The 26,368-nt window shown below is 34.5% G+C and overlaps 1 protein-coding gene across 1 annotated transcript in view; it reads left to right on the plus strand.

Moving 5' to 3' along the window:
- Positions 1-26,368, plus strand: part of RYR3 (ryanodine receptor 3) — a 256,028-nt gene that overhangs the window by 216,071 nt on the left and 13,589 nt on the right. Inside the window, exons 83-98 of the mRNA XM_088145058.1 lie at positions 136-153; positions 630-710; positions 1,191-1,279; positions 2,893-3,021; positions 3,959-4,063; positions 5,520-5,601; positions 5,891-7,215; positions 8,806-8,864; positions 12,081-12,249; positions 12,535-12,621; positions 13,505-13,702; positions 15,886-16,016; positions 18,838-18,880; positions 20,603-20,730; positions 22,264-22,324; positions 23,641-23,787. Coding sequence (XP_088001184.1) covers positions 136-153; positions 630-710; positions 1,191-1,279; positions 2,893-3,021; positions 3,959-4,063; positions 5,520-5,601; positions 5,891-7,215; positions 8,806-8,864; positions 12,081-12,249; positions 12,535-12,621; positions 13,505-13,702; positions 15,886-16,016; positions 18,838-18,880; positions 20,603-20,730; positions 22,264-22,324; positions 23,641-23,787 — 2,852 coding nt within the window. The remainder of the gene's footprint in view (positions 1-135; positions 154-629; positions 711-1,190; positions 1,280-2,892; positions 3,022-3,958; positions 4,064-5,519; positions 5,602-5,890; positions 7,216-8,805; positions 8,865-12,080; positions 12,250-12,534; positions 12,622-13,504; positions 13,703-15,885; positions 16,017-18,837; positions 18,881-20,602; positions 20,731-22,263; positions 22,325-23,640; positions 23,788-26,368) is intronic.

A 26,368-nucleotide genomic window follows, 5' to 3' on the forward strand; every position in this document is an offset into this window, starting at 1 on the left:
TATTTAACCTCCTTAAAATGATGTGCTATTAAACTATTCTGTTACATTTAGTTTCCAAGAAAACATTTAATAAAAGATATAATGTAATTATAACTTGCTTATTTTGTATTCTTACTATTTTTCTTTGATCCACAGTCATCATACGTGAGCGTGGTACGTTTGGGTTTACAGCTTTTGATGCTATTGTGTGTGGCAAATACAGAAAGAAATCTTCTTTAATTGCATCTTTATAGATATCTTTTAGGTTAACTTTCATGGTCTGCAGATGATTGCGTATTGGGCTTGAAGAAACAATTTGATGCTTAATTAAAGAAGCGTCTTTCATATCTAAGGCATGGTTTGATGACTAACCATTTCCTATTAGATTTTTTAGTCCTGTAGTTTTGATCATGAATGCTTTGGAGTGCTAAATATTTTAGCTTTGCTTTTTCTGTTTTATAGTTTGCTTTTATCATTTTTCCAATGTATTTCTTTTTTTTAAGAACAAACTACTGTAAATTAGCTTACAGTATTTGCTTTTTATTAGAATCACTTAGTTCGAAGGATGCTGTTGAAAGACTATTTGTTCTGCATGTTTAGAAACAACTGATCATTGCATAATTCATTGTATTGTACTATATATTTTCAAGGTGAGAAAGTACTACAGAATGATGAGTTTACTAAAGATCTATTTAGATTTTTACAACTGCTGTGTGAAGGTCATAACAATGGTAAGTGATGTATAATACATTTTCAGCAAATTAGTGTTTGATTTAAATCTTTGGGGGAATAAGTCATTTCAATATATTTCATACTTAAATTGATTTTCAATTCTTCAACAGTTAATCAGTTTCTCAGATGAGATGGACTCAGTTCTCAGAAATAATTTTTCACAAGTATGAGTCCTTTCAAGATACAAATCAAATTGCCATTTTATTAAATTCAAATCTAGTAAGGGAGAAGTTTTGCTATGTAATATGATATGCAATTACTATTTCATATCTCTGTTGCTTTAAAAAGATTACAATTTTTTCATATTATTAGACACAACTACTGTGGTATCCATCAGAGGTAATTATGAAAGAAATGTTCCTTTCAAAATAATGCACAATTTTTTTCATTTTCTACATGACCAAAAAAAAAAAAAAATGAAAATAAGTAAGACTATATTAAATTTTCATTTATGCAGCACACATTATTTTATCTTTCAGATTTTCAGAATTACCTGCGCACTCAAATGGGCAATACTACAACAGTGAATATTATTATTAGCACAGTAGATTATCTTTTGCGACTTCAGGTAAACAAAGAAAATACTCTATATTATATTATATCACCCTATTTTGAAAAGTCTTTCTGCCATTACAGGCTTTTGGCTTTCATCACACTTGGAGTTTCTATTCTTCTTTCTTCTTACAGGCTCCATGATAATTGTGTCCTCTTTTTCAATTGTATTGTATTAATTGAAAGAGAAGCTCCTTGGCAACCAATTTGAATAGAAACTCTAAAGTCTAATCTTGCAAGAAACCCACAACTATATTGATGACTCTTCTTAACCTTAAATCTTGGCAAAACTTATCAAGATTTAAATGTTTGATCAATAACCTGAATCACACTCAGGTTTTTCTTTTCCTAATTGTACCTATGAAGCTGGATTATTTGAATCTCATTGAGTTTTCCATCTCGAGGCTGAGGAAATACTGGTTTAAAAAATATTGCTTTTCTTTTATGCTTGCAGAGGCTGTGAGGGAATAAAAACGAGTGCTGCTTTCCTGAGAAAATACATAGGCTGTGCTTGATTCACTAAACTTCCCCTGGTTTTATACACAGTAGTAAGGACACTGATGTGTAGTCATCTAGGCCAACTTCATAGAGGTACTTGCAGACCAACCCAAAGAAGCTTACAAAACTAAAAAGAAGGGATTTATTGGGACAAGTTGATTGGGACTGTGAAGGAACTTCTCAGCTGATTCCATTCAATTGTCAGGAATGTGAAAATAAAACTGTCCCGGAGTGTCAGATATAAGATACTGACTCAAGAGACAGGATATTTAAGTAAGGCAGCCTTTTCTGATCCAGGCTCACAAAGACTTGAACTTCAGAATTTCCCAGCCAGCTTTGCCACTGCTATGAATTCTGGGAATTAAAGTCAGTTTAACTAGTGCACCCAGGCTGGGGAAAGTTGAAGCGGGGATTTAAGTAAGTTTCACAAGTCATACGTGAACCATTATTGTTGTAGGTTTTTCATCTCACATTTAGAAAGATAGTTTGTGGGTTAGTAGTTCTTCTAATTAGATGATAGGGTTACCCTTCAGAAGTTAAGCCCTTTTTAGGTTGGTATGCTGATTTTGGAGCTTCCTTTCCAGCTGGTTTTGCTTGATGCTGACCTCGTTATCTTTTCAGTGCCAGATGAAAATGGTTCTGTTCTACCAAGAATTTATAACAAACAATATGGATCTGTTCATTATGTCTTACTGTTTGTAGTGGGGTTAGGAGGGTTTTGTTCCAAGCTGTTTTCAATGCATATTGTGGTGTAACACAAGTTGTTATGCTGTTTAACATCAGTGAAAGCTAATCTTAATAGAAAGGCAGGATAGGAGGTGTTTTAAGGTAGTGTAAGATGAATGAAATAATAATATATTGTACTTCGTGCTCTTTTGGAGTCTTTTTAAAAGTGAGTAGTTATCTTTTGGCTAATGTTTGGATTCAGAATTTATTTAAGTAGATTTTCTTAGTTTTAATATGATAACTGTTTTAATATGATAAATCATAAAATGGTAAATAGTTTTATCATAATAAATAGAAAAAAATAAATATAAAAATACTGCCTACTCTCTACAATTTCCTTATGGGATACTGTTTGATTAGTACTTCATTAACATATAAAAGAAAAAAAATATTATTTATTCTTAGGAATCAATCAGTGACTTTTATTGGTACTACTCTGGAAAAGATATAATTGATGAATCTGGACAACATAACTTCTCTAAGGCTTTGGCTGTGACCAAACAGATTTTTAACTCACTAACTGAATATATACAAGTAGGTAACACTTTTCTCTTTGTTATATAATTTGTGGACATAAATATACATATGTGAGAGATGAATGGGTACCAAAGGTAATAGACCCAAATTACTTCAGTGGAATTTCATGATTACCACCATTTGTAAAACCATTTTTAAAAAATAAGGAATGAGGAGAATATCTGCAGAGTGTGTAATTCTTACATATGTTTTTATACAGTTGCTAGGAGAAAAAGGAGAAAAGAAAAGTGAGTTTTTGTATCTCTTGAACAATATATTTCCTTGTAACCTAAGGTATTGGTCAGAGATATAAAAGGAATTAATTCTTTGGTTCAGTTTTAATGAAAATTTCAGTTCAAGCAAATCCTTATTCATAGTATTTCACCTGTGGAAAGTTATCTCAGAATGCCTTCTCACCTTTTAATACTTGTATCCAATTTCATTTTGTTCTATGTTCTGTTTTTCCATTTATCTTTGTTGTATGTCTTTGCTCATGGCTTTTCTGCTATGATCTAGTTTTATGGAACAGCATCCCTGAGAAACTAGCTTTGACCTGTCAATAACAGATTTCCAAAAGCTCTTCCAGAGTAGTTTTGATGGTTAATAAATAGATGTTCTCAATTTTTATTTATTTTTTGATGGTTTTGTTACAGTTATTATTTATTATTACTATATCTCATGTTTTAGATTATACTGTATTATCATTACTGTGTGTGTCTTACGCTTTATATTCCTCACTGTTGCTAAATTCTCAAAGCCCTTATGTAGATTTGCTGGTATACAATCAATCAATAATTAAATAGTAGAGAATTTAATAGTATTTCCTTTTTATTTATAATAATGGACCTATATAAACTTCATCTCTTCTGATTGTACATGCACTTAATGTTTAGCACATTACTTATCGGGATAGATGCCTAAAAAGAGGACTTAAAGCATTATTCCTCAATTTTAGGGACCTTGCATTGGAAACCAGCAGAGTTTGGCTCATAGTAGGCTCTGGGATGCAGTTGTTGGCTTTCTGCACGTTTTTGCTAACATGCAAATGAAACTTTCGCAGGTAAATTTTATTCAACATCCTTGCTGAAAATGTAAATCGGTTGATCAAGTATAGACATTCATTTCATATTTCATAAAATGAGGTTTGTGAAGCTGAAAATAACCATCACAGCCCTAAGCCCATTTTTCCCACTTCTCTCAACCACCACCACCACACACACATACTGTATTTAGTGCTGCAATCCTGATTTGAATTAAACCAGAAATGCTGGTGGCATCTGAAATGGGGAAGCTCAAGCTTGATCTCAGTTAATTAGTCAGATTTCTGATTTAAGTGGACACAGGATTGAAGCACAACAAAAAGCACTTTAAAAACTTAAGAACATAAGAATCCTGCTAGATCAGATCAAAGGCTCCTCTAATCCAGCACTGTGTGTCACAAGCTGGCCAGCTAGATGCAACGAGAAAGCTCAGAAGTGTGGATAGAAGGCAAATCACTATCACAGTCGCTCCCTAACAACTGGTATTTAAGGTAAGCTGCCTGTGATTCAAGAGATGATATATAGTTAACAAGATGAGCAGCCATTGATAACCTGATTCTTCATCTATATCCATTTTTTAAAAACACTGATGGTAGTGAATCCCATAGCTTAACTGTATTTTGTGTATAAGAAGCAAAAACAAAAACTTCTGACAGAAGATAGCAGAGTTCTTTACAATATGTGTAATAGAAATTACCTGCCAGTGTCCATCACATTACTCTATGTATTTATTTGAACATCAAGAACATTTCCTATTTGTCTTACGGAATGCCCCTTTGATGTCTCTTGAGAAGTCATAAGGTTTAAAAAATGGTATGGATCCATTTCCTTCTGGAGATTCGCAGCAGAATTTCCTCTTACTAAAAGGCAGATTTTCCTATTCCTATTTCTCTTTCCACCCTTCTGTAACATATTCTATACTGTTCTGGGGGATTGTCTAATTCTCTGGGGAAGGTTTCATGGACACGCAGACATTATGAGAAAGAACAAACCAGCAAAGATGATCTTCCCATATGCCTTGATCTTGGGAGTGGAATCTTGTTCATAACTCAGTCACTGTAATCTTTCTCTGTTATTGTCTAGTGTTATTCCAGATATCCATTTAGCTGGCATAATAGTTCAGTGATCTAATGTATTTATTTATAAAATTTCTACCTTCTCTTTTGGTTCCAAAGTGCCTTCTTTGCAGATTCAGCCCCTAGGTTCTTTAGTTAAAAGGCAAAGTTGCTATGAAAGACTGCTGCTTGACACTCTGAAGAGTTGGTAGATTCCCATTTATCCTCAATGGAATAGATAAGGTAGCTTTCAATATTCTATGCCTTACCTTGAATAGCATCTTAAATTTATTTTCTGTATTTAAGCATTCTGCCAGACGTATATAGCCCATTGGTTCCAATCATCTAAAACGTAATGATGGTGGATTGAGATTATGTTTAAATATTTTAAAAATAAATGTTAACTCCATTTGTATCCTAGGATTCCAGCCAAATTGAATTGCTAAAGGAATTACTGGATCTTCTAAAGGATATGGTGGTGATGCTGTTGTCACTACTTGAAGGTGGAATCTTTTTAAAAGCATTATTTCTTCCATTGCTAACAATAAAATTTATTTGAAAAAAATTCTCCTTAACTTAAGTTGTGTTATAGCTACCATAGTAATTCTGCTTTGAAATTTCAAAAAGAAATTGGAATTAATTTAAACACATAAAGTTGAACAATGGTTGCATAAAAGCTTATTTAAAGGAAGATTATAAGACTGAAAACAATTATAATCATTTCTAAATATGATTACAGAATAAACTTTATATATGCATTATAATTAAATAATGTTTACATTTATGATTTAGGTAACATTGTAAATGGCACAATTGGAAAACAGATGGTGGATACGCTTGTTGAATCATCTAGCAATGTAGAAATGATTTTGAAGTTCTTTGACATGTTTCTCAAGCTGAAAGATTTAACAAGCTCAGAAGCCTTCAAAGAGTATGATTCTGAAGGAAAAGGTATAATCTCAAAGAAGGAGTTTCAAAAAGCCATGGAAGGTCAGAAGCAATATACACAATCAGAAATTGACTTCCTGCTATCCTGTGCAGAAACTGATGAAAATGATATGTTTAACTATGTTGATTTTGTTGAAAGATTTCATGAACCAGCCAAAGATATTGGGTTTAATGTGGCAGTGCTCTTAACAAATCTCTCAGAACACATGCCAAATGATTCACGCCTTCAAACTTTATTACATCCAGCAGAAAGTGTCCTTAATTATTTTGAACCCTATTTGGGACGCATTGAGATAATGGGTAGTGCAAAGAAGATAGAACGAGTTTATTTTGAGATCAGTGAATCCAGTAGGACACAGTGGGAAAAGCCCCAAGTGAAAGAATCAAAAAGGCAATTTATTTTTGATGTTGTAAATGAAGGTGGAGAGCAAGAGAAAATGGAGCTTTTTGTAAATTTCTGCGAGGACACCATTTTTGAAATGCAGTTGGCATCCCAGATCTCTGAAACTGATACAATTGAGAGAATTGAGAAGGAGGAAGAGAGTGAGGCTTGTTACCTGAGGGAGGTTGGAGATGATGAGAAAGAAGAGCAATCCTTTGAATCAGCTTCAGCATTTGCTATGGCATGTGATGCAGTGAAGAAAAATGCTGCCGCAATTCTCAAGATAATTAGACTGAAAAATTTAAGGAAACAATACAGAAAAGTGAGAAAAATGACTTTTAAAGAACTGGTGAAAGTGTTCTTTTCTTTTCTTTGGATGCTATTTATAGGATTCTTCCAAATGTTTCTTGCTATAGTATGGAGTATTTTTCAGATTCTTTGGAGTACTGTGTTTGGCGGCGGTCTAGTTGAAGGGGCCAAAAATATAAGAGTTACAAAAATTCTAGGAGATATGCCTGATCCAACACAGTTTGGAATTCATGATGATGTGCTCGAAGCAGAAAAAGTGGAAATTTTAGAACATGGCATTACGGCTGAAATTGTGCAACTTGTAAAAAAAGAAAAAGGAGAAAGTGACATCTTATCAGATATTTTTGACATTTATACAAAGAAAGAAAGTGGATCAAAACATGGTCATGATGTTGGCCTTGGGGATATTGCTGATATTATTGGATCAGAAACACCTCCTTCTTTGGAAAGTGCAGTTCGTAAGAAGAAGAAATTTCAGGTAGGTAATACAATGCATGTGCTATGTAAGATTTATATACATTTAGTTTTTAATCTAATCAATGGATTAAAAATGAGAATTCTAGGAACTTTATTAAAGTATTTGTCACATAAATGTTTTGATACATTATGATGCTTTAAAAGACCATAAAAGGTTGAGCTAAGCTGAGATGTATTTTAAAGACTTTTAAAATCCATTCAGTAAAATTTGTGTTTCTATATGATAATACAAATAATGGTGCTATTTTCCCATCTTGGATAGCTCCTTGGTGTATTACTATCATTGAACATTCCCCACAATTTGCCACTCCAATTTGCCAAAATATTCAATCCCTTCTCCATGGTGTTGCCATTACTGCAGCTTCCATATTCTACTCCTCTGGAAAGATGGGTTTATCTGATAATGTTGTTGTCACCTGATGTCTTCTGTTTTATGCACCTCTTGGTGGTGCATAAAACAGAACCCCATGCAGCACCCCAGGACCATATCACCTACATTCAGAAGCCAAATGGGCACCTTTTCAGCACCACAATATTTCTGCTTAAGGGTGGGATTGAGAGCAGGATACCACTGATTCTCACACTGATGAGAAGACTAGTAGTCATTTCCAAAACAATCTACCGGTGCAGATGAACCTGCCTTCAAAAAGAGACAAGTGTCCTCCACTGTACATCAGAAAAAGCTCAAGAAAACAAACCAGAATCTTACTGCTTTAATTTATCTGTATATAGTTTTCTTATCTGAACTTAAAGTACTCACTGGAAATCTTGTGTTGGAATTTTCAACTTATTTCTAATAAACCTTAGTAATCAGAGCTCCAAGGCACATGCTCTTCAGATCAATCATTTCTGGTCCTGGGTGCTACAGAAGAAGCCCGAGAAGGAACCAAATTGCTCCCATTCCTGGTATAGCATGCCCAAAGCTTGATATTGTCATTTGTGGCCTTTGAGACAGGGCATTGGCAGGATCTCCTGTCTGACTTGGGGAGGCAATGTACAATTGAGAATAATCAGCCTTTGGATGATACTGCACCCCAAACTGACAGATGACCTCACCCTGTGGCTTCTTTTTGTTGTTGTTCAGTCATTAAGTCATGTCCGACTCTTTGTGACCCCATGAACCATATCGTGCCAGGCCTTCCTGTCCTTCACTGCCTCCCTGAGTTTGCTCAGTTTCATTAAATGTTAAAAAATAATGGGAGAATACCAAAGCCTACTGCATTTCACAAGGGAGTGATTACCTGGCTGACCTCTTCTCCCCCAGCCGAGTGCCTAGAACCACCCACTAAGAAAGCGGTGGAAAATTACACAATATTGTAAAAAAACAGGGGTTAGGGCATGAAGGGGAATATATATAAATTAGACAGAGGTAAATCTATCAGCTAAAGCTGTAGGAAGTCCTTTCCCAATTTACTTTTTACCCACAAACATTTTCAGTCCAACATTCATCAATATGATGTTGATAGATTCTCTGTTAATGTAGCCTCATATTTTACACACTTTTAATTAATTGAAACATTCATAATCAGTTGGTAATTTTGAAATGAAATTTCATAAAGTTAAAAGTTGATATATTTTCAAAAATTTTCAGATACCTGAAGTTGCAAGAGATGATGAATCAGAAACAAGAACAGAATCTGAGAAGGCTGAGTAAGCTATATTTAGTTAAATACTGTTGATGTGGTGTTTTTGATGTCAGAGTATGTGGCTGAAAAAATTTTGAACATACTTTACAGACATTTTGAATGAGTGTATCTAACAACCTTAGAATACTACAGTCTTCTTATTCCTCATGTTTTAAGTTCAGGAATGATAGTTAATAGTTCATTCTAATGCACTTGTGTCACGGGGCAGTATCAGATTTCATAATATTTAATATTCCTATATTTCCCCTTCAAAACAGCTGTGGGGAGAGCATTAAATCGAGCTAAGGATAAAGCTTTCCTGAATTTGGGAACTGTGATCTGATATAAATATGAAGCTAGTATAGGAGCTAAAATTTGGTTATTTACAAATACGTTGTGAGAGAATTTGTAAATTTCTGTTTGGCCTTCTGTGTCTAAGATCCTTTGCCTTAATATTGATTTAACTTGGTCTGGCCCTAAAGTTAAGATGGCATCACTGGAAAAGCCACAGGGGCTCAGTTACTTTCGGATAGCTGTTTCCCAAGAAGATTTGAAGTTGTCTGCCAATATTAGATGGGTCAGGCCACCAGGAATGTTGTGTGGTTTTAGCCAGGAAATAAAGGTATTTATCCAGAGATTGGATTCAGGTTTACTGACTCATGCTTCCTGTTGAGTATTGTGTTTGGGATGCAGCAGGTAACCTGAAAGATGCTTCTCAAAAATTTTGTTTGAATTCTTTCTAAGGTAATCATGCTGTTAGATTAGCTCCATATAGCAGTTGTACTTGGGCTTTAGCTGCAAACAACTTAACTGAAGCAGGGATAAACTGTGCTCCTCTGGCAAAATAATAAGTTTGAATAGCTGAAGCAGATCTCTGTGCATTATGAGATACATAATCCAGGTGACCATTTCTGCTTCCTGAAGCTTGAAAAACTATCCCTAAATATTTAAAATCTTAACCTGCTCAATGGATTGCCCACCTAAGTTACAGCTTCTCTGTTTTGGGCATTTGGAGAAAGTGAGATCTTAGTCTTGGAATAATTTATTATTGATTTCTCCTCAATACGATGCGTAAGTGATCTCAAGGCTCTTTTAAGGCCAGTGGAAGTCAATGACAGAATTACTGCATCATCAGCATACAGTAGTAAATTGATATGTCTATGGGGTAATTTGGGAGGATGAAAAGTAGAGTTACTTAAGTGAAGAACCAATGAGTTTATATAATAATTAAATAAAACTGGAGCCAATACACATCTGTGTCTAACTCCCCTCCTTACTGGTATTTCCTTAGTGACATGTCCTTGGTTACTGCACCTGACCTTCAATATTGTGTTCTCATGAATTTTAATGATCAGCAGACACAGACGTTTGTCTGTTATGATGTATTTAAATATATGCCACAGTTTAGATCTAGATACTGTGTCTAAAGGTGACCTAAAGTCAATAAATGCTGTATAAGGTTTGTGGGTATATTTTTCTACTAGGTGTTGCAGCACCACAGCATGGTCTAATGTTGATTGGCCTGCCCTAAACCCAGCCTGTTCATCCATCAGAATGTCTTCAGATTCAAGCCAGTCAGTTAATTTATCCTGTAGATGTTTAGCATACATTTTGCTAATTTGACTTAACAAATTGGGTGGAAGTTAGCTGGATCATTTCTTTTGCCCCTCTTATATATTGGTATTATAATAGCCAAGCCCCAGTCCTTTGGTATCATGCCCAAGCGATCTACTGCTGTGAAAAATGAAGCTAAAACTGGGGTCCACCATTCCAAAGTATTTTTTTATTATTTCATATGTAATAAGATCTGAGCCAGGGTCTTTCCCTAGTTTGAACTGTTTAATTATATTTCTGATTTCTGAACATGTGACTGGGGGAAGACAGGTCACATCCAACTCCAAATCTGCCAGGGATTCTCTGCTTGAGCATATAGGGTAGCAAAATGGACTTCCCAAATACTGGCTGGTATATGTAATGAAAGGCTGTAAATATTATTTTATATTTATAGGGGCTACTAACCTCCAGAAGACGGCAGGGTTTTTCACACTGGCAGCTGCTATCAAACATTGCCAGGATACCCAGATAGCATTCCTCCTTTTTTGACAGATCAACTGTTTACACTGTTTGTTTGTTTGTTTGTTTTCAATTTCACTAACTCAGGGACTGATCAAAGACCAGGATTCCTTTTGGATTGTTTAAAATAGTGGAGCTGTATTATCCATATTTCCTGGGCCATATAAATGATCAAACACACAAAACATACAAATTTGTTATCTAGCAAAATACTTGAAAACCAAAGTAAATCTTTTGATTAATAGTAGGGGACGTAAAGAGTATTGGCTGAAAATTTAACCCAATGGCAAAGAATCTTAAAGAATCATTTAATTATTGTTTTGTTCACATTTAGTCTCCTCTTTTAATTATATCAACACAACCATTTGTCTTTTTGAATCGAAAAATGGACTATGTTTATTTAAAATTATTCCTCTCTCCTTAGATTATAAATATATTTATACTTATTCTCAAACTATATAATTTTTAAACTGTTATGTAATTACTATTTCTTCATGTCTATGTGTATACAATTCCCTTGAATGTCATTGGCAGGATTACAAGTATTAAGAGGCAAAATTTTAGAAGCAAGGAAATAATAAAATACGATCAGTTTCCATTTTAGTGTGAGAAATGATTATACATTTGTTCGTTACTGTTGCATATTTCAATGCTATCATCTGTTAAGCTATTGTTTATGAAGCATTAGCCCAGAGAAATGTACATGCAACGGCAACATGTAGACCATGGGAACTTATTAGAAGGCACCTTCATGCACAACAAACATCTGATTGGAAATTTTAATGGGATAAGTGTCCTAATACAGAAAAAATTGGCAATTAAAAACTGATATTGGCCAATCTTATCCTACTAATTTGTATTTCCCACATAATATGCAATCAAAATGTAATTATTCTCCAGTTTTTGTAGTTCTCTAAATTTTGTTTGTCTTGCCAGTTGAAAGGATTAAACAAAGAAAATGTTGAATACATGCATTCATTACCATTTGTATATAAAATGCTTGCTTTGGGATTACAGAAATGCATGTATTTATATTGAAAGATGCACATCTTCAAATTCATCTGTCTTTAATGTTTACCTTTTAATTAACTCTGTGTAATGTCTGAATTCCCACAGTTTACATCTGGGCAATGTAAAAATCTAATTTATAACATGTCATTTCCTATAGTATGGAGGATGGTGAAAAGCATGATAAAATAAAGGATGATGTATATTCTGAATATTTTGATGTTGAAGAACCTAGGAAAAGAAAACGACACGGACAGAAGTTAGAGAAACCAGATGCAGTTATGGCTAATTTTTTTAAAGTATTGGAGATCTATCAGACAAAGGTCTTGGTATGTTGAATCTCTTTTATATGATAGCATTTTAAACTTAAAATAACAACTGGACACTCTGTGGCCTTTTGTAATAGAGATTGAAAATGGAAAGCAAAATTTGATATGAAACATAATTGATGTTAATATAATTGGTTTAATTTAAGCAGTATAGTAATTATAGCAAATAAACAAAGTTGTTATGATTTGCAGTTTGAAGGATTATATAGATTTCCTTATCATAACATTTTTGTTCTGATCCTTGCTTTACGAACTAATTACATTCTTTTCTTTTTTTTCCTCCAGCACTATTTGGCTAGAAATTTTTACAATTTAAGATTTCTCGCACTTTTTGTTGCCTTTGCTATCAATTTTATTCTACTCTTTTACAAGGTAATGTAAATATATCCATTCTATGCATGGTATCTTAATTTTCAGAGAGATATTTACAATATTAAAAATCTTAGATAAGTATTAGCATAACTAAATTAGCTAATGAAAATAAGTACTAGCATAATACACTGAATAGTGTTATATTCGAAACACATCCATCCATAAATAATTCCTTCTGTCTGCAATTTGGCTTCAGGAGAAGCTGAAGAGCAACTGGTAATATTTTTCTCGATTTCTCTCTTCTATCCAACACCAATTTATAAGCTGTTCTGAAGTGTCCTTCAAAAAGCATGGAAAGTAGAGTCTACTGCTATATCCAACCAAATAAGTTACTAATTCAATTAAATCTTCAAAGGGTGAAAAATCTTGGTTACATATTGATTTCTCAGTTACTATTGTTTTCCATTCTGGTACTTTATGCTTCAATAATAGCGTTTTGCAATTTAGAGTATTCAAAATGCTTCATACATACTATTTTTGTTACAGTACTTACAGTGTGGTAAAACAGGACAATTCTATTGTCACCTTGTTGTTTTCCTTAAGACAGTAGTAATATTTTAAATTTTCACCCACCAATCAATACAACAATATAGTATCTTTGCAATAAGAAGACTCATACTAAGCCATTCGAACTGCTATCACCCTAATCTACTCATTTCAGATTCTCCCACATCTAATACCTCAGTTGTATCATTTTTTTAAATCTAGCTAGGCTAAATCAATATAGTTTATGCAATGGCTTCCATGTACATATTTGAATAATTTATGTTGTATTTAAAGCAGTATCTTACATATTTTGATGGCTCTGAGAAGCATTATGTGGGAGTTTGCTATTTTATATCTATAAGAAGTATATGTGTATGTGTGTTGACATGAATAACAGGTGACAGAAGAACCATTTGAAGAAATGGAAGAAGACTCTGATCTATGGCAATCTTTAGATGAAGATGAGGATGAAGAAGGAATAGTATTCTTTGTCTTACAAGAGAGCACGGGCTATATGGCACCAACACTCAGGGCACTAGCTGTTATTCATACTATCATTTCTTTCCTCTGTGTAATTGGATACTATTGTTTAAAGGTTAGTCATTTCCTTTATCTTTATTTATTTAATACAAGTCACTTTCTTGTCATATTATTATTATATAAAGACACACTCCTCATTTCATATAGTGTCATTTGGCTACTATTTATTGATGGGCTGGACAGTATTAGAAAGTTTGGCATAACTATGTTTCCTAGCCTTCCAGATGGTTGCAGGAGGCCATATACTGATGTGGTACAATGAGAAGGGCTGATTTTTATTTTATTTTTTTGCTAACCCTTTTCTTTTTGGAACTGTGAGAATAAGAATGGGAATGGAAAACTTCTGAGAGGCAAACTTCTCCCATCCCATCCTTAAAAGCATCCCAGAGACCCCAAACTCAGAAGCTATGAAGTGAGATCCAGGACTGAAGAACAATGAGGATCAGAAAGAAAATTAGGGGACAGGACCAGAGACCAAATCAGCAAAATCACAAATACAAGATATATTGAAGCATAGGTAGATTCTGTTATTTAAATAATGGTGGTGTATGGGACAGTCATGGGCAACAGCTGAAACTTAGGTAGCAAGAACTAAATTCAAACAGCTATCAGGACCCAAACATACATTAGAAGATAGGATTGGAAAACAAACCAGGAGTCAAGACAAGGAACAGTGCCAGTCAAATTAGACTTAAGTTATACCTTGTTACTAAAGCAAGAGTCATCTGGAAAAGCAAGTTCTTTATATTTCTTCCTGCCCAGGCACAGCTAATACTTAAAAAAAAAAAAAGTATACTGAAGAAGAGAGATTGAAGAGAATGTGCAAATTGCTAAACAAAGCACTAATTTATCATACAAGCAACATTTTGCTTAAGATAGTGCCATACATGGAGAGAAAAATGCCAAATGAACATGTAGAAAAGGCAGTAGGGCATGAGATCAAGCAACTAACATAAGAAGGATAATGGAGAGAACAAGACATGTATCGGAATAGTGGAAGTGATAGACTCTCCCCGGTAATATACAGCTATTTACTTATTATATTGATTTATTCCTGGACAAAATCTATGTGGTCACTAAAAGTTGACACCAGCTTGATGACACATAATCAATCAATACTGATTTATGTAGCCAGTCATCTCATGAGTGGCAGCTCTGGGCAATGAACAAAAGAACAAAAGAAAACATCAAAAAATTACAAAATAATACAACAATGGAATCTGAAGACAATCTAACCAAATCAATATAACAACAACAACAACAACAATAATAATATCACATTGACAGGCTATGACAATGTGAACATTGAGAAAGATTGAGAGAGAAAAAAGGCCCTCAAATTATGGATTTGGAGATGGTTACTAAAAGTACCATGGACTGCAAATAGCACTGATAAATCTAAAGGCTGGAGCAAATAAAAATGGATTGCTTCCTTTAAGTGATTATTAGCAAACAAAAACTCATATATCTGAGTATGTGATTCAAACAAATGATGCATTTCTAAAAATACTGTGCTTGGGAAGTGAAAGTAAACAAAGACAATAGAAGAGGTGGATGGATGGGGCCAAGTAAATTACTGGAATGTTCTTAGAAGAGCTGCAGAGTTCTGGGAACAATTACAAGCATTTCTTTATGTAATCAGAAGGCAGAGGCCTGACTTGATGGCATCTTATTAACATACATAGATCTTTATATGTGTAGATTCCAGTTCACATTAAAGACTCTATAGCACTGAAAAAAAGCATGCAAGTCTCAACTCACATTTCATCTTTTATATACCTTATGTACTTTTATTTAATTATACATTTAATGCTAAATAAAAGGTCCTTCTGCTATTGTTTTATTATGTTACAAACAGATCCAAATATACTCATTATAAATTTAAGGCCTATTAATGAATAGATACATTTCACTAATCCTGGATCCAATTCAATTTCCAAATCAAATAGCATATCATACTTATATAATATTGATTATCAGACGGTTCTATATATGGTCAGTTACAATTGTAACACTGCTTTGTGAATAAATTATCCTATTTGTTATCCATTAACCTATAATACTCACTTTATCCATAATGTTTTTAAAATCAGGTTATTTTAAGTGAATCTCAGTAATTCTGTAAAAGTTCAGAGTTATCTCCAAGACATTTTAAAATATTTGCCTTCATTTCAAGAATTTAGATCATTAAAATACTTCATTTTGTACTTTACTACATTAAAATATCTTTCCCAAAAGGTTCCCCTGGTTGTATTCAAACGTGAAAAAGACATTGCTAGGAAGCTAGAATTTGATGGTCTATACATCACTGAACAACCATCTGAAGATGATATTAAAGGACAGTGGGATCGTTTAGTCATAAACACGCCGTAAGTGACACATTGCATACTGAAGAATTCCAATAGGATTTAACTAAGGCTTGCTTTGACAGTGTACCCAAAGTAAAATTATGATATTTTATATATGATATGGTACAAATTACACTTGTTGTTGATATAACCACTGGCCATCTTTCTATATATTTTGTATAAAATTTTTGTGTAGCAACATGGGGTGTGCCAAGTTGCTTGACAGAATTCTGCTTCCCAGAGAGCACAGGATACCACTTGTCTGATATCTTACAAGATAACTTTATATGCTCATTAGATGCAACAGTGATATCTCTTCTATATTGTGTTTTGGTAGTAATTGTTATTATTGTTATCCATAATAGTCAGGAAGCAAGAATGTGAAATACATGCTTTTATTTTTGTCCACCTGGAAAATATGATGCTCCTCACTTGGCTGGCTGACTAGAGAAGGAACCCAGAGTCACTAGGATGAGATGGAAGAGCCAGAGAAATGTTCATGAGATTCCAGTCAAAACTCTTCTTAAGCAGGCAGCTCACCCACTCTTTGTGAGGGCTGGGTCTGGCAAGATCTGAAGCAAACAGCTGAGACCACACTGGTCTGTTAGTTTCAATGCATAGATGGAGGCCTGTCTCCTGCCCCAAAGTGTAAAATGGAAAGCCCTATTTATAATAGAAACAAGATTCAATTCTTCTTCCTTTTTCTCCTGCCTGCATGGCTCAAGGGGCTGGGCCATTTTATACTTGAGCACTGCAGGATTTCTTTTTAATGGCCTCTTTAGTTGGTTAGTTTTTCTTTAGTTCAGACAGTTGTATCCTTTAATTGCTGCCTTCGAGCTTCTAGCATTTTCAGAGAGAAGTCTGACACTCTTCTTGGTTTTGTAGAGCTTTTTAAGAGATGAGTAGGAGTTTCTTGGTCTAATTTTCATTTAACTACTTGTTGTATATTGAATAGTAAAGCCTGTTGTATATTATTTATAGCTTATGAAGGAATGCAAACTTGACCTTGGGAATTAGACTAGATTAGTATTTCTCCTCCAAGTTTAGAGAAGTCTCAGAGAAGATCCAACCTCAGGAGCTATTACATACATTGCTCCCAGGTTCGGCTTATGGTCACTCACTCACACACTCACAGCCTGTTGAGGCACGCGGATGTCAGGATGTCAGCCGCCCTTGCTTTCTACCTGGGTTTTCCAGATAGGTGCAGCTAGAGCAGACAAGAGACACAGCCCTGGTCAACAGCCAAGAAATAATTAGGGATACACACAAATCACTTCCAACTGAACTCTGTGGCACAAGAGGTTCTTTGTAATACATGGAGACCCAGTGAATTTAAAGTAATAGCAAAACTTTAGTGGTTGCAAGATATATTTGCTCTTTCTCACACACACGCGCGCGCTCATCCACACTTACCCACATCCTTCCCAACTAGGCTGCCAGGCACTAGCTAGAGGGAGGGAAGCCGCCAAGTCTGGATCCAAAGATGACTCAGATGACTCAGAAGACTCAGATGACTCAGAGTGGGCAGGCTTTGGGGCCCCTTTTATCCCCAGAAGTCCTTGCTCTGTTTATTTACAAGTTGATGGGATTGGGGTGAGGGTTTCCATGTGCTTAGGCCCAACTTCTTTTATCTGGTTCAGGTCCTTTGTTTCCTTAACAACTTGCTTCCTTCTTATCTACCTCCCCGAAGGGATCTCATAGACAAGTTTCCTGGCTTTTGTCCTCTCTGTTTACGTACCTGCTTCATCTTTAGGTTATGGCAGCTTCAGCCTAGTCTCACAGAGCCCCTGTTACAAAAGTTTGCCAGCATAAGAAAATAGAATTAGCATTACTAGTCAGCAGTCCTTTGTTTTCGTCTCTTTTTCTGCTGCTTCCTTAAATGCAGATGAATTTCACTACTCCTATAAACAGTGCTGGAAGCAGCATTTGCCATTCACACAGTCACATACTGTATATTTATCTTAAATTTTAGGATCATTTAATATTCTCTTAGCATTGTGTTTTAGGAAAGTCTTATTCAGAATGAAATGTACACAAATAGTGGTTTACACTATATGCAGTCTTCACTGCAAAAACACCCTTTCTCTGTATGAACACAAACTTGTGAATGAAATTAAATTTAAATGAATGCAATGAAAGTAATATGTCAAAGGATTAAATATTATGTTTGAGACAAAAAGTACTTAATTTTTTATCAATGACTGTAGATATTACTAATTAATATTTTACTATTAATACTAAAAATGCTTATCATCTATAGGATAATTTTTTAAAAATAAAGCCAGTATCACTGTCTCGATAAAAGTTGATGAATAATGAGAAAACCACTGAAGAAAAAAAAATCTAAATTTAATGTGAATTCTATTTCTTCAGAGACAAAAAAACATATACAATCAAGTATCAATTTAAAGAATAACTATTTTTAGCCATATATACTTTTATAGACTAGCATCTACTTCTTTGGATACATTGAGAATTATTTTGAGAGAGAGAGAGAGAGAGAGAGAGAGGGAGGGAGGAAGTGTTTGTGGCCACAGAGAGGGGAAATGGTAAAAAGAAATAGAGGAAATAGAGGAAGCACAGAAAATAAATTGTTCCTATGATGCCATCATTCTCTTGGGCTTTTTTGCCCTGTCTGATACACTATGAAGGAAACTTTACTCTAAAAGTTTGGGTGAACATAATATCTATATAATATAAACTAAAATAATAAAACACCAAGGCAAATAAAGCACTTTTGGTGAGGGTTGGGTTGTTTTTTTGTGGTTTTGTGTGTGTGTGTGGGGGGGGTATATTTTGTTTGGTCTAATTGAATGTGAATACTTATTTTGTGTCTATACAGATCTTTTCCTAATAATTATTGGGACAAGTTTGTAAAACGAAAGGTAGGTTTCTTATATATCTTTTAAGATTTTTTTTTCCAAAATAGAAATATTAAATAAAATATAGTAACCCATGTTTGTCTATGTGAAAATAATAAGCATAGATTGGATTAGTCCAAATTATTAAAAGATGTTACTGCAGAGCATAAGGAACATACAGTATAAGCTCAAAAGACTAGAAGACTTTCTCTCCATACTCCTCTCAAAGGTGATTTGTTTATAGGTAGGACTATGTAAATGATGCTATGTTTGGTGCTCTCGCTGGGGAGAAGTTTTGCCCACTTTCAATCTTTTTTGCTTCAAAAGTATTTCAAAAAGAAGGCTTAACATTTATTTCAGATTACTGTCTGGCAAGAGGAACACCAACATCTCAGCATTGTCCTTGCAGCTGATAGCAGCAGCAGCAACAATAACAACAATAATAATAATTGTTGATAAGAAAGACAAAAAAGTCTGGATAGTGGACATTGCAATACATGGAGACAGCAGAATAGAAGAGAAAGAACTGGAGAAAATCACAAAATAAAAGTAGAACGACTGTGGCAAAAGAAAGCAAAGATAGTACCAATAATAATAGGCACCTTGGGTGCAATCCCAAAACATCTGGAGCACCACTTGAAGACCATCGGCATTGACAAAATCACCACCAGTCAATTGCAAAAGGCAACTTTACTTGGAACAGCTTATATCCTGCAATGATGCCTTTAACCACAACAACATCCGCCTATCCCAGGTCCTTGGGAAGGACACGATAGGTGGATAAAAATGCCCAATCCACTCTAAACATCTGGCTGACTGTGCGAGCAACCATAATAATTTATTAAATGTATATGCTGCCTGACTCCCAGTGACTTTACAATTGTTTACAATTGTTAATAATATTTAAGAGCAAAAAAAAAGAAAAGAAAAGAAAAAAGAAAAAAAGAAAATACAAAAGAGACAAAAACAGCACAAGACAAAAGAACAGTGATGGCAAAGAAAACAAACCTGGAGGGGAACAAAAGGAAGAAAGGGGCATTAGTCATCCTTGCCAAAGGCCTGGGAGAAGAGCCAGCTCTTTAAGGCTCTTCAAAGTACCAGTAAGGTGGGAGCCGTTTCAATTTGGGGGGAACCTCATTCCAGAGGGCAGTTGCTACTACAGAGAAGGACCACTTCCGGGGTCCAGATAGATGGCATTGTTTAATCAATGGAACCTGGAGTGCGCCACCCCTGCCAGATCGAATTGGCCAGGCAGATACTATGGGAGGCAGGCGGTTCCTCAAGTAACCAGGCCCTATGCCATGCAGCAAGACTAGAAATTTGTCTTAGGATGCCAGTGCCCTACCTAGTATAGTGGGTATTGTGGAGCACAGAAGAGACATGAAATTGGTTCTGGAGACCAGGACTGGCAATAGGAAGTTCCTCCTCTGTTCTCTTTTTCAAACTGGGTCTGGATTTCTTCTCAGCCCTCAGCAACAGATGGTCCCCCCCAAAAAGTTTATCAACTGAATGAAACATGGAATAACTAATAAACCATAAATGGAATTAATTAGTTCAGGAGAGATACATAATATGCTTTCAGATCATGTTTTTTATGCTTCCTCATATCTTAAATGTTTCCCCTCCTTTGTGTGAGGGAGCTATCCTTGTTGTAGGAGTATAAACTTTTTAATGCAATGGTTTTTAAAAACTCAGTGAGAACTGGTTGAATTAAAACAGATGATATTTCATATTTTTTTCTTGAAGGTAATCAACAAATATGGTGATTTATATGGAGCAGAGCGCATTGCAGAACTCTTAGGTCTGGACAAAAGTGCTCTGGATTTTAGTCCGGTGGAACATACTGAACCAGATGAAGCATCTTTTGTTTCATGGTATTGTTGAACTTTAAACTGAAATTTAATAAAACAATAGAACTAACAGAGAACTTTGATATGCATAGTTGTGCATGGACTGTCCTGTGATGGAAATCTGAAACTGAAGTCTTAGCAACCCAATCCTATATGTATATGTGTTTGTACATAATAAGGATGGTCCAGAGAGTCTTGTGCTGACATAACAATTTATGTTATCTTGTTGAGTTGATGTCAACACAAGATCTTGGCATCCTAATAAGAACAGAGTATAAACAGCAATACTGTTATGGCCATTATAGCTTAGATCTTTGGACTAAAGTATGTATTTTTAATATGGTCTGTTTTGGGGGAGGGAACGTTTTAACACTATGCTTTTATGGATTTCATAAATTGCTATGAGACCATTGTTGGCAATCTACAAATATAATTAATCAATCAATTAATTCCTTATCCCACCAGCGAATATGCTTAACTTTAATTATTAAAAGAAAATCTGCTAGGTAATTGTGCATCTTTGTTTTGAGTTTATAATGTAACACAATAAGTGATAATCAGTTATTCTTTCCTGTAGAGAAAGCACTCACAGGTTGCCCAATATAGCTTAAACATTTTGCCTATGGATTGTCACTTGTAGCATATCACTATATATAATGACCAATTACCCCTATCCAATTCCTTTTAACCAAAGTTGCCCTGAGAAAGATTAGGGAGATAGAGTCTAGATGGGAGTATAATATTACTGGAATGCAGAGAGCTGGCCTGATGCATTGCAACATTATTACAAAACCATCGTATGTGAATGGGAACACAGATGTTTTCTCCTTATATAAACACTGGAGCTAAGTACTTATACTTAACATTTATATTATTGTAAGTAAGTTAGAGAGATCAATCATCTTAGATAATAGCATATAACCAGCAAATAAGATACCTGATTTCTTCTTTCAGCTTCATTACTTTGACATATAGCATCAGTTTGGAGGAGGCATAAGGGAACACACCATTAGGCACAAATTGGACTGCAGGCAAAGTGCTTCTCCTCAGTGTTCCTGTCAAGCCCTCTTTCAGGAAAACACATGCCATTTCTCCTCCTCCTCAGTTTTCCATTTCCCAACTTTCCATAAGCATCCGTCACAATCAGACTTCATTGGCTTGTTCTGGAAATTTCCCTTCTGAGGTTCTTTATTGAAGAATGGCTATATTCCTGCAAATTCTGATGATTCCCTTAAGTCTGCTGATACTTTCCTATTATACTGAATGACGTTTCCTTGACTACATAAAAGGCCACAACTTGGAGAACTGAAATTTCTCTTAGTATATATGTTACATTATCCAAACATATCATTAACATTCATCTAAAGGTCATTTTCATTGCTGAAATATTTACTATGTGTGTTTCTTCAAAATATACCCAGTATACCGCCACAAAATTCTGAAATATTTCAGTGGATGCACTATCAAGAATGCCTAACAAAAGGAAGAAAGCTTGTACTATAATTAGGGAATGAATAAAGATCTTGATTAATTTCAAATTATTTTGTATATTACTAGGTTAAGTTCTATCGATGCAAAATATCAAATCTGGAAGCTTGGTGTTGTTTTCACTGATAATGTAAGTTAACAGTACTTTCATTTTTTAAAAAATCTTTTGCTTCATTATTTTCAAAGGAAACAAGCCTTGTACTCATGCATTCTCTCTTACAATATGCACAACTTTAATATGAACTTAAGCCTACAAGCATAAATACCCAAATGAAAGTGGTCATCCTTACAGATGCTATGCAATTCTTTTTCGAACACCTGTTTTAAAATGGATAATAGGGAAATGAGAGGGAAGTAAAGAAAATGCTTGAAATCAATTAGTAAGAGAAGCAGTGAAATTAAACCATTAATGTAATATCAATTAAGGAAATGTTTTTTGAGAAGAGGGGAGGAGCACTATTTTCAGTATGGTAGAAAAGTCAGAAATAAAAGGTAGGATGATAGTGTGTTACTGCTACTCATAATACTATCTGAACAATAGTCAGTCATAAATAATCTAAGACAAGCAAGTTATTGATTCATTACAATAGCCAACCTATTACAGCTTTGCAAAATTGTTTAATATTTTGTATGTGTTAAATTGATTGCATTTCTTATTCTGTGATATTATGTAATGGTTTAGCTAAGAAATACTTCTGTATAATTGTTTTCTTTATGATGTGATATGTTTTCTTGCCTGTGACATCTTGTAGTCTTAATAAGCAGCCTTGTATACTTTTTAAACAATTCAGCCAATCTTTTCATCAAGAATGCCAATTATATGTATTTTCACATTCTTATTTCCCTTTACCCTGATGTATATATAAAGGCTGCAAAAACAAAATACATGAGTGGTGAAGAAATATGACAAGGATGTAGGCCAGTGTTTCTTAACCTTGGCAACTTTAAGAAGGGTGGACTCCAACTCCCAGAATTCCCCAGACAGCAGTTGAAATCCACCCATCTTAAAGTTGTCAAGATTGAGAAACACTGATATAGGCAGAGGGCATGTCCACGAGCAGCAAGACTCCTTCACATCTGGAAAGGCTTTTTGACTTATTGCTAGACCCTGTCATGAGAAAAAGGACTAGTTCATGTTTACATTTCTATTTACACAAAGTACTCTATACCTATTAGCATATCTTAAGAAGAGTGTAATGCACAGTTGTCTCTTGCACAATAGTATTGTGTCTTCAGTTTGCTGTTTACGTAACAGTTGCAAAAACATACCTTGGTATTAATCTAATCTAGAAGGATTCAATTTTTTGGTCATTGAGGTTTTAGCCCCTTTGTAGACATTTTAATATTGTAGCACAAAAGTATTTTGTAAATGAAATGTAATAATAAGAAAGAGTAATATGATGAGAAAAGTAGTAATGGCTTTCTGACATTTAATGTTTTCTTTAGTCTTTCTTGTACTTAGCTTGGTATACAACCATGTCTATTCTTGGCCACTACAACAACTTCTTCTTTGCTGCTCATTTGCTCGATATAGCTATGGGATTTAAGACTTTACGTACCATTCTGTCATCTGTAACTCACAATGGCAAACAGGTTAGTTAATTGATAATATAATACATGTGTTATTTTGCTACTATAAGTAAAATTGAAATATCATTTAATTAGCTGTGAATTAAGACCAAATTTGTTAAAGTGTGATGAAAAATTGTAATGCTATAATTTAAAAGTACATAGTGATCAAATGAGTGAGGATTATGAACAAATCACCAGCCACTAATGATTCTATGTCCCCAGATTATATCATTTAAAAAAGCAAATGGGGAGAATCCAAATTCTGAATTGTACTTTCTTTTTTAATGGATTATAAAAAGATAGCATGCCAATTTTGAAGATTAGCCCATTTATGCTGTGTTTCACTGTGCAGAATGTTACTTTTGCACAAAGAAACATTCAGACATTAGCAGTTTAAAGTAATAGTAACAGGTTTTTCATAAAGCTTCATGTGCTATGTATCTTAACGCATTGTTTCTTTCATTAAATGAATAATATTGGTAACAACACACAAATACATATTATATATAAATATAAAATACACACAAATCATGATTACATAATTAGCTGAATTAAGTTTTCTCTGCATTATATAAGACCTATTTTCAAAATTTCACATTTATATCGTTTAGAAATGTCTGTATTGTTATTTGTTCAAAAGATATGTTTTCAGAGCTTCCTTCTAGATGAAGATTCATGTTCAATCATAGAGCTTGCTAAAATCAACACAGAGCAGATGTAATCCATATGTGATATAAAATGTATATCTATAAATCCCAGCCCGGCCTGCCCATTGTAAAAACTTTCTTAGCTAGACAATGATGATTATAGAAATATATCTGAACTGTGTATTTTGGTACAAAACTTCTGAATGTTTGAAATTATTGCTCTATCACAGATCAGTCACCAGTCTGCCTGTCTAAAATGTTTAATTTGTGATTAAATTCAAAAATAATTTCCACAACTGAAACAGCATCTCTTTTCTTTCTAGGTTATTAGAAATCTTTTTATTCTCACTTCTACTCTTTTTGTTGCTTCAGTCATGTTTCTGTGATTTTTATTAAAAAAGGAAACTTTCTTATCAAATAAAATGTGGTTTCACACATTGTATTTATAATTATTTAACCCAGCAATCATAATTTGCTAAGGAATTGTATTTTTCTCTCTCCTTGAAGGAGTGGGATATTATTAATTTTATATACTTTTCCTCCCTTCCCTTCCATATGGTTTGTCAAAGCAGCAGCATTTAAATCTATTCCTAGTGCAATTTATTAGCTCTCAGTAGTTTTTAAGCCAGTAAAATAATCAGCTGATTGGTATGTGATCAGCCAAATTTTGATTGTAGCAACTCTAGAGAGCCAGAAATGGCCTCCATCTTTCATTTCTTTGTACCTTGACTAGGGCTTGGATGTCCCAAGTCTGAGTGTGCTCATTTCTTCTTTTTTGGGCAGTTAGCAAAACGAAAACATGCAAGACATTTCCAGACTGTTTTTAAAGATCAGTTTCAGAAAGGTAAAAGCTTGAAGTTACTGCATTAAAAGGTTCAGGCAGGATAAAAAGGCAAAGTGAGGGTAGCACAACACCATTAGGAAAAAGTGGACTTCATTGGAAAATAACCTACTGTATAATTTGTGGACTATCCTTTTCTTTAATTATTGTATTCAATTCTCATTCCTTTAAAAAAAAACTATATTAGTGGGTGTTCTTATTTTATACTGTATTTTATTTTGTATTTTATTGTACCTGCCCCCCCGCAAGTCCTAGTGTACTGTCTCATTGTAATGGGGGGGGGGGGAGATGTTCCTGGGAGGGATGAGTAAACAATATTGGGAGTGTATGCCAAGAGTACATACTCCCAGCAGGGTCACCCAAGGCATCTATGTTGGACAGCAGTGATATAGGAAGATGCTGGAGGTAGATGATTATTTTAATGGCAATGGCAAAGGCATCAATTCATGGGAGAAGGTAATGGTAAACCACTCCTGTATTTTCACCAAGGAAACCACATGGATAGAAAATACAAAATGATTGACAATATAGTGCCATATGATGGGCCTCTCAAGTCAGATGGTACTCAACATTCTACTGAGGAAGAACAGAGGACCTTTCAGAGATATCCAAAATACCTTAGAAGATATTCCTTGTTTACAAGAATCTCCAGTACTAGAAGATGAAGTGTGATCAGCACGCCAGTCAGTACTAAGTTGGAAAGCTACAGGAATTGATGGAATACTCACTGAAATATGGCAAGCAACAGAAGAAAAATCAGTCAGGGTTCTAACCAAGCTATGCCAGCAAATCTGGAGAATGATACAGTGACCAACTGAATGGAAGAGGTCAATCTACATTCCAGTACCAAAAAAAGGAGATTTAACAGTGTGCAAACTATTGTAAATATCCTTAATTTCACATGCTAGCAAAATAATGCTTAGGATCAACCAACTAGATTAGAGCCCTACATGGAAAAAGAGATGCCAAATGTTCAAGCTGGCTTCAGAAAAGGCCAAGGAACACATTATTGCCGATACATGCTGGATAATTGAAAAAGCCAACAAATACAAAAAAGAAGTCAGTATCTGCTTCATCAATTATAGAAAAGCCTTTGATTGCACCAATCACCTCA

This window comes from Python bivittatus, unplaced genomic scaffold (genome assembly GCF_059951505.1).
Source record: "Python bivittatus isolate LINGU-HERP-01145 unplaced genomic scaffold, Pbiv_v1 ctg000480_np1212, whole genome shotgun sequence".
NCBI classification, from domain to species: domain Eukaryota; kingdom Metazoa; phylum Chordata; class Lepidosauria; order Squamata; family Pythonidae; genus Python; species Python bivittatus.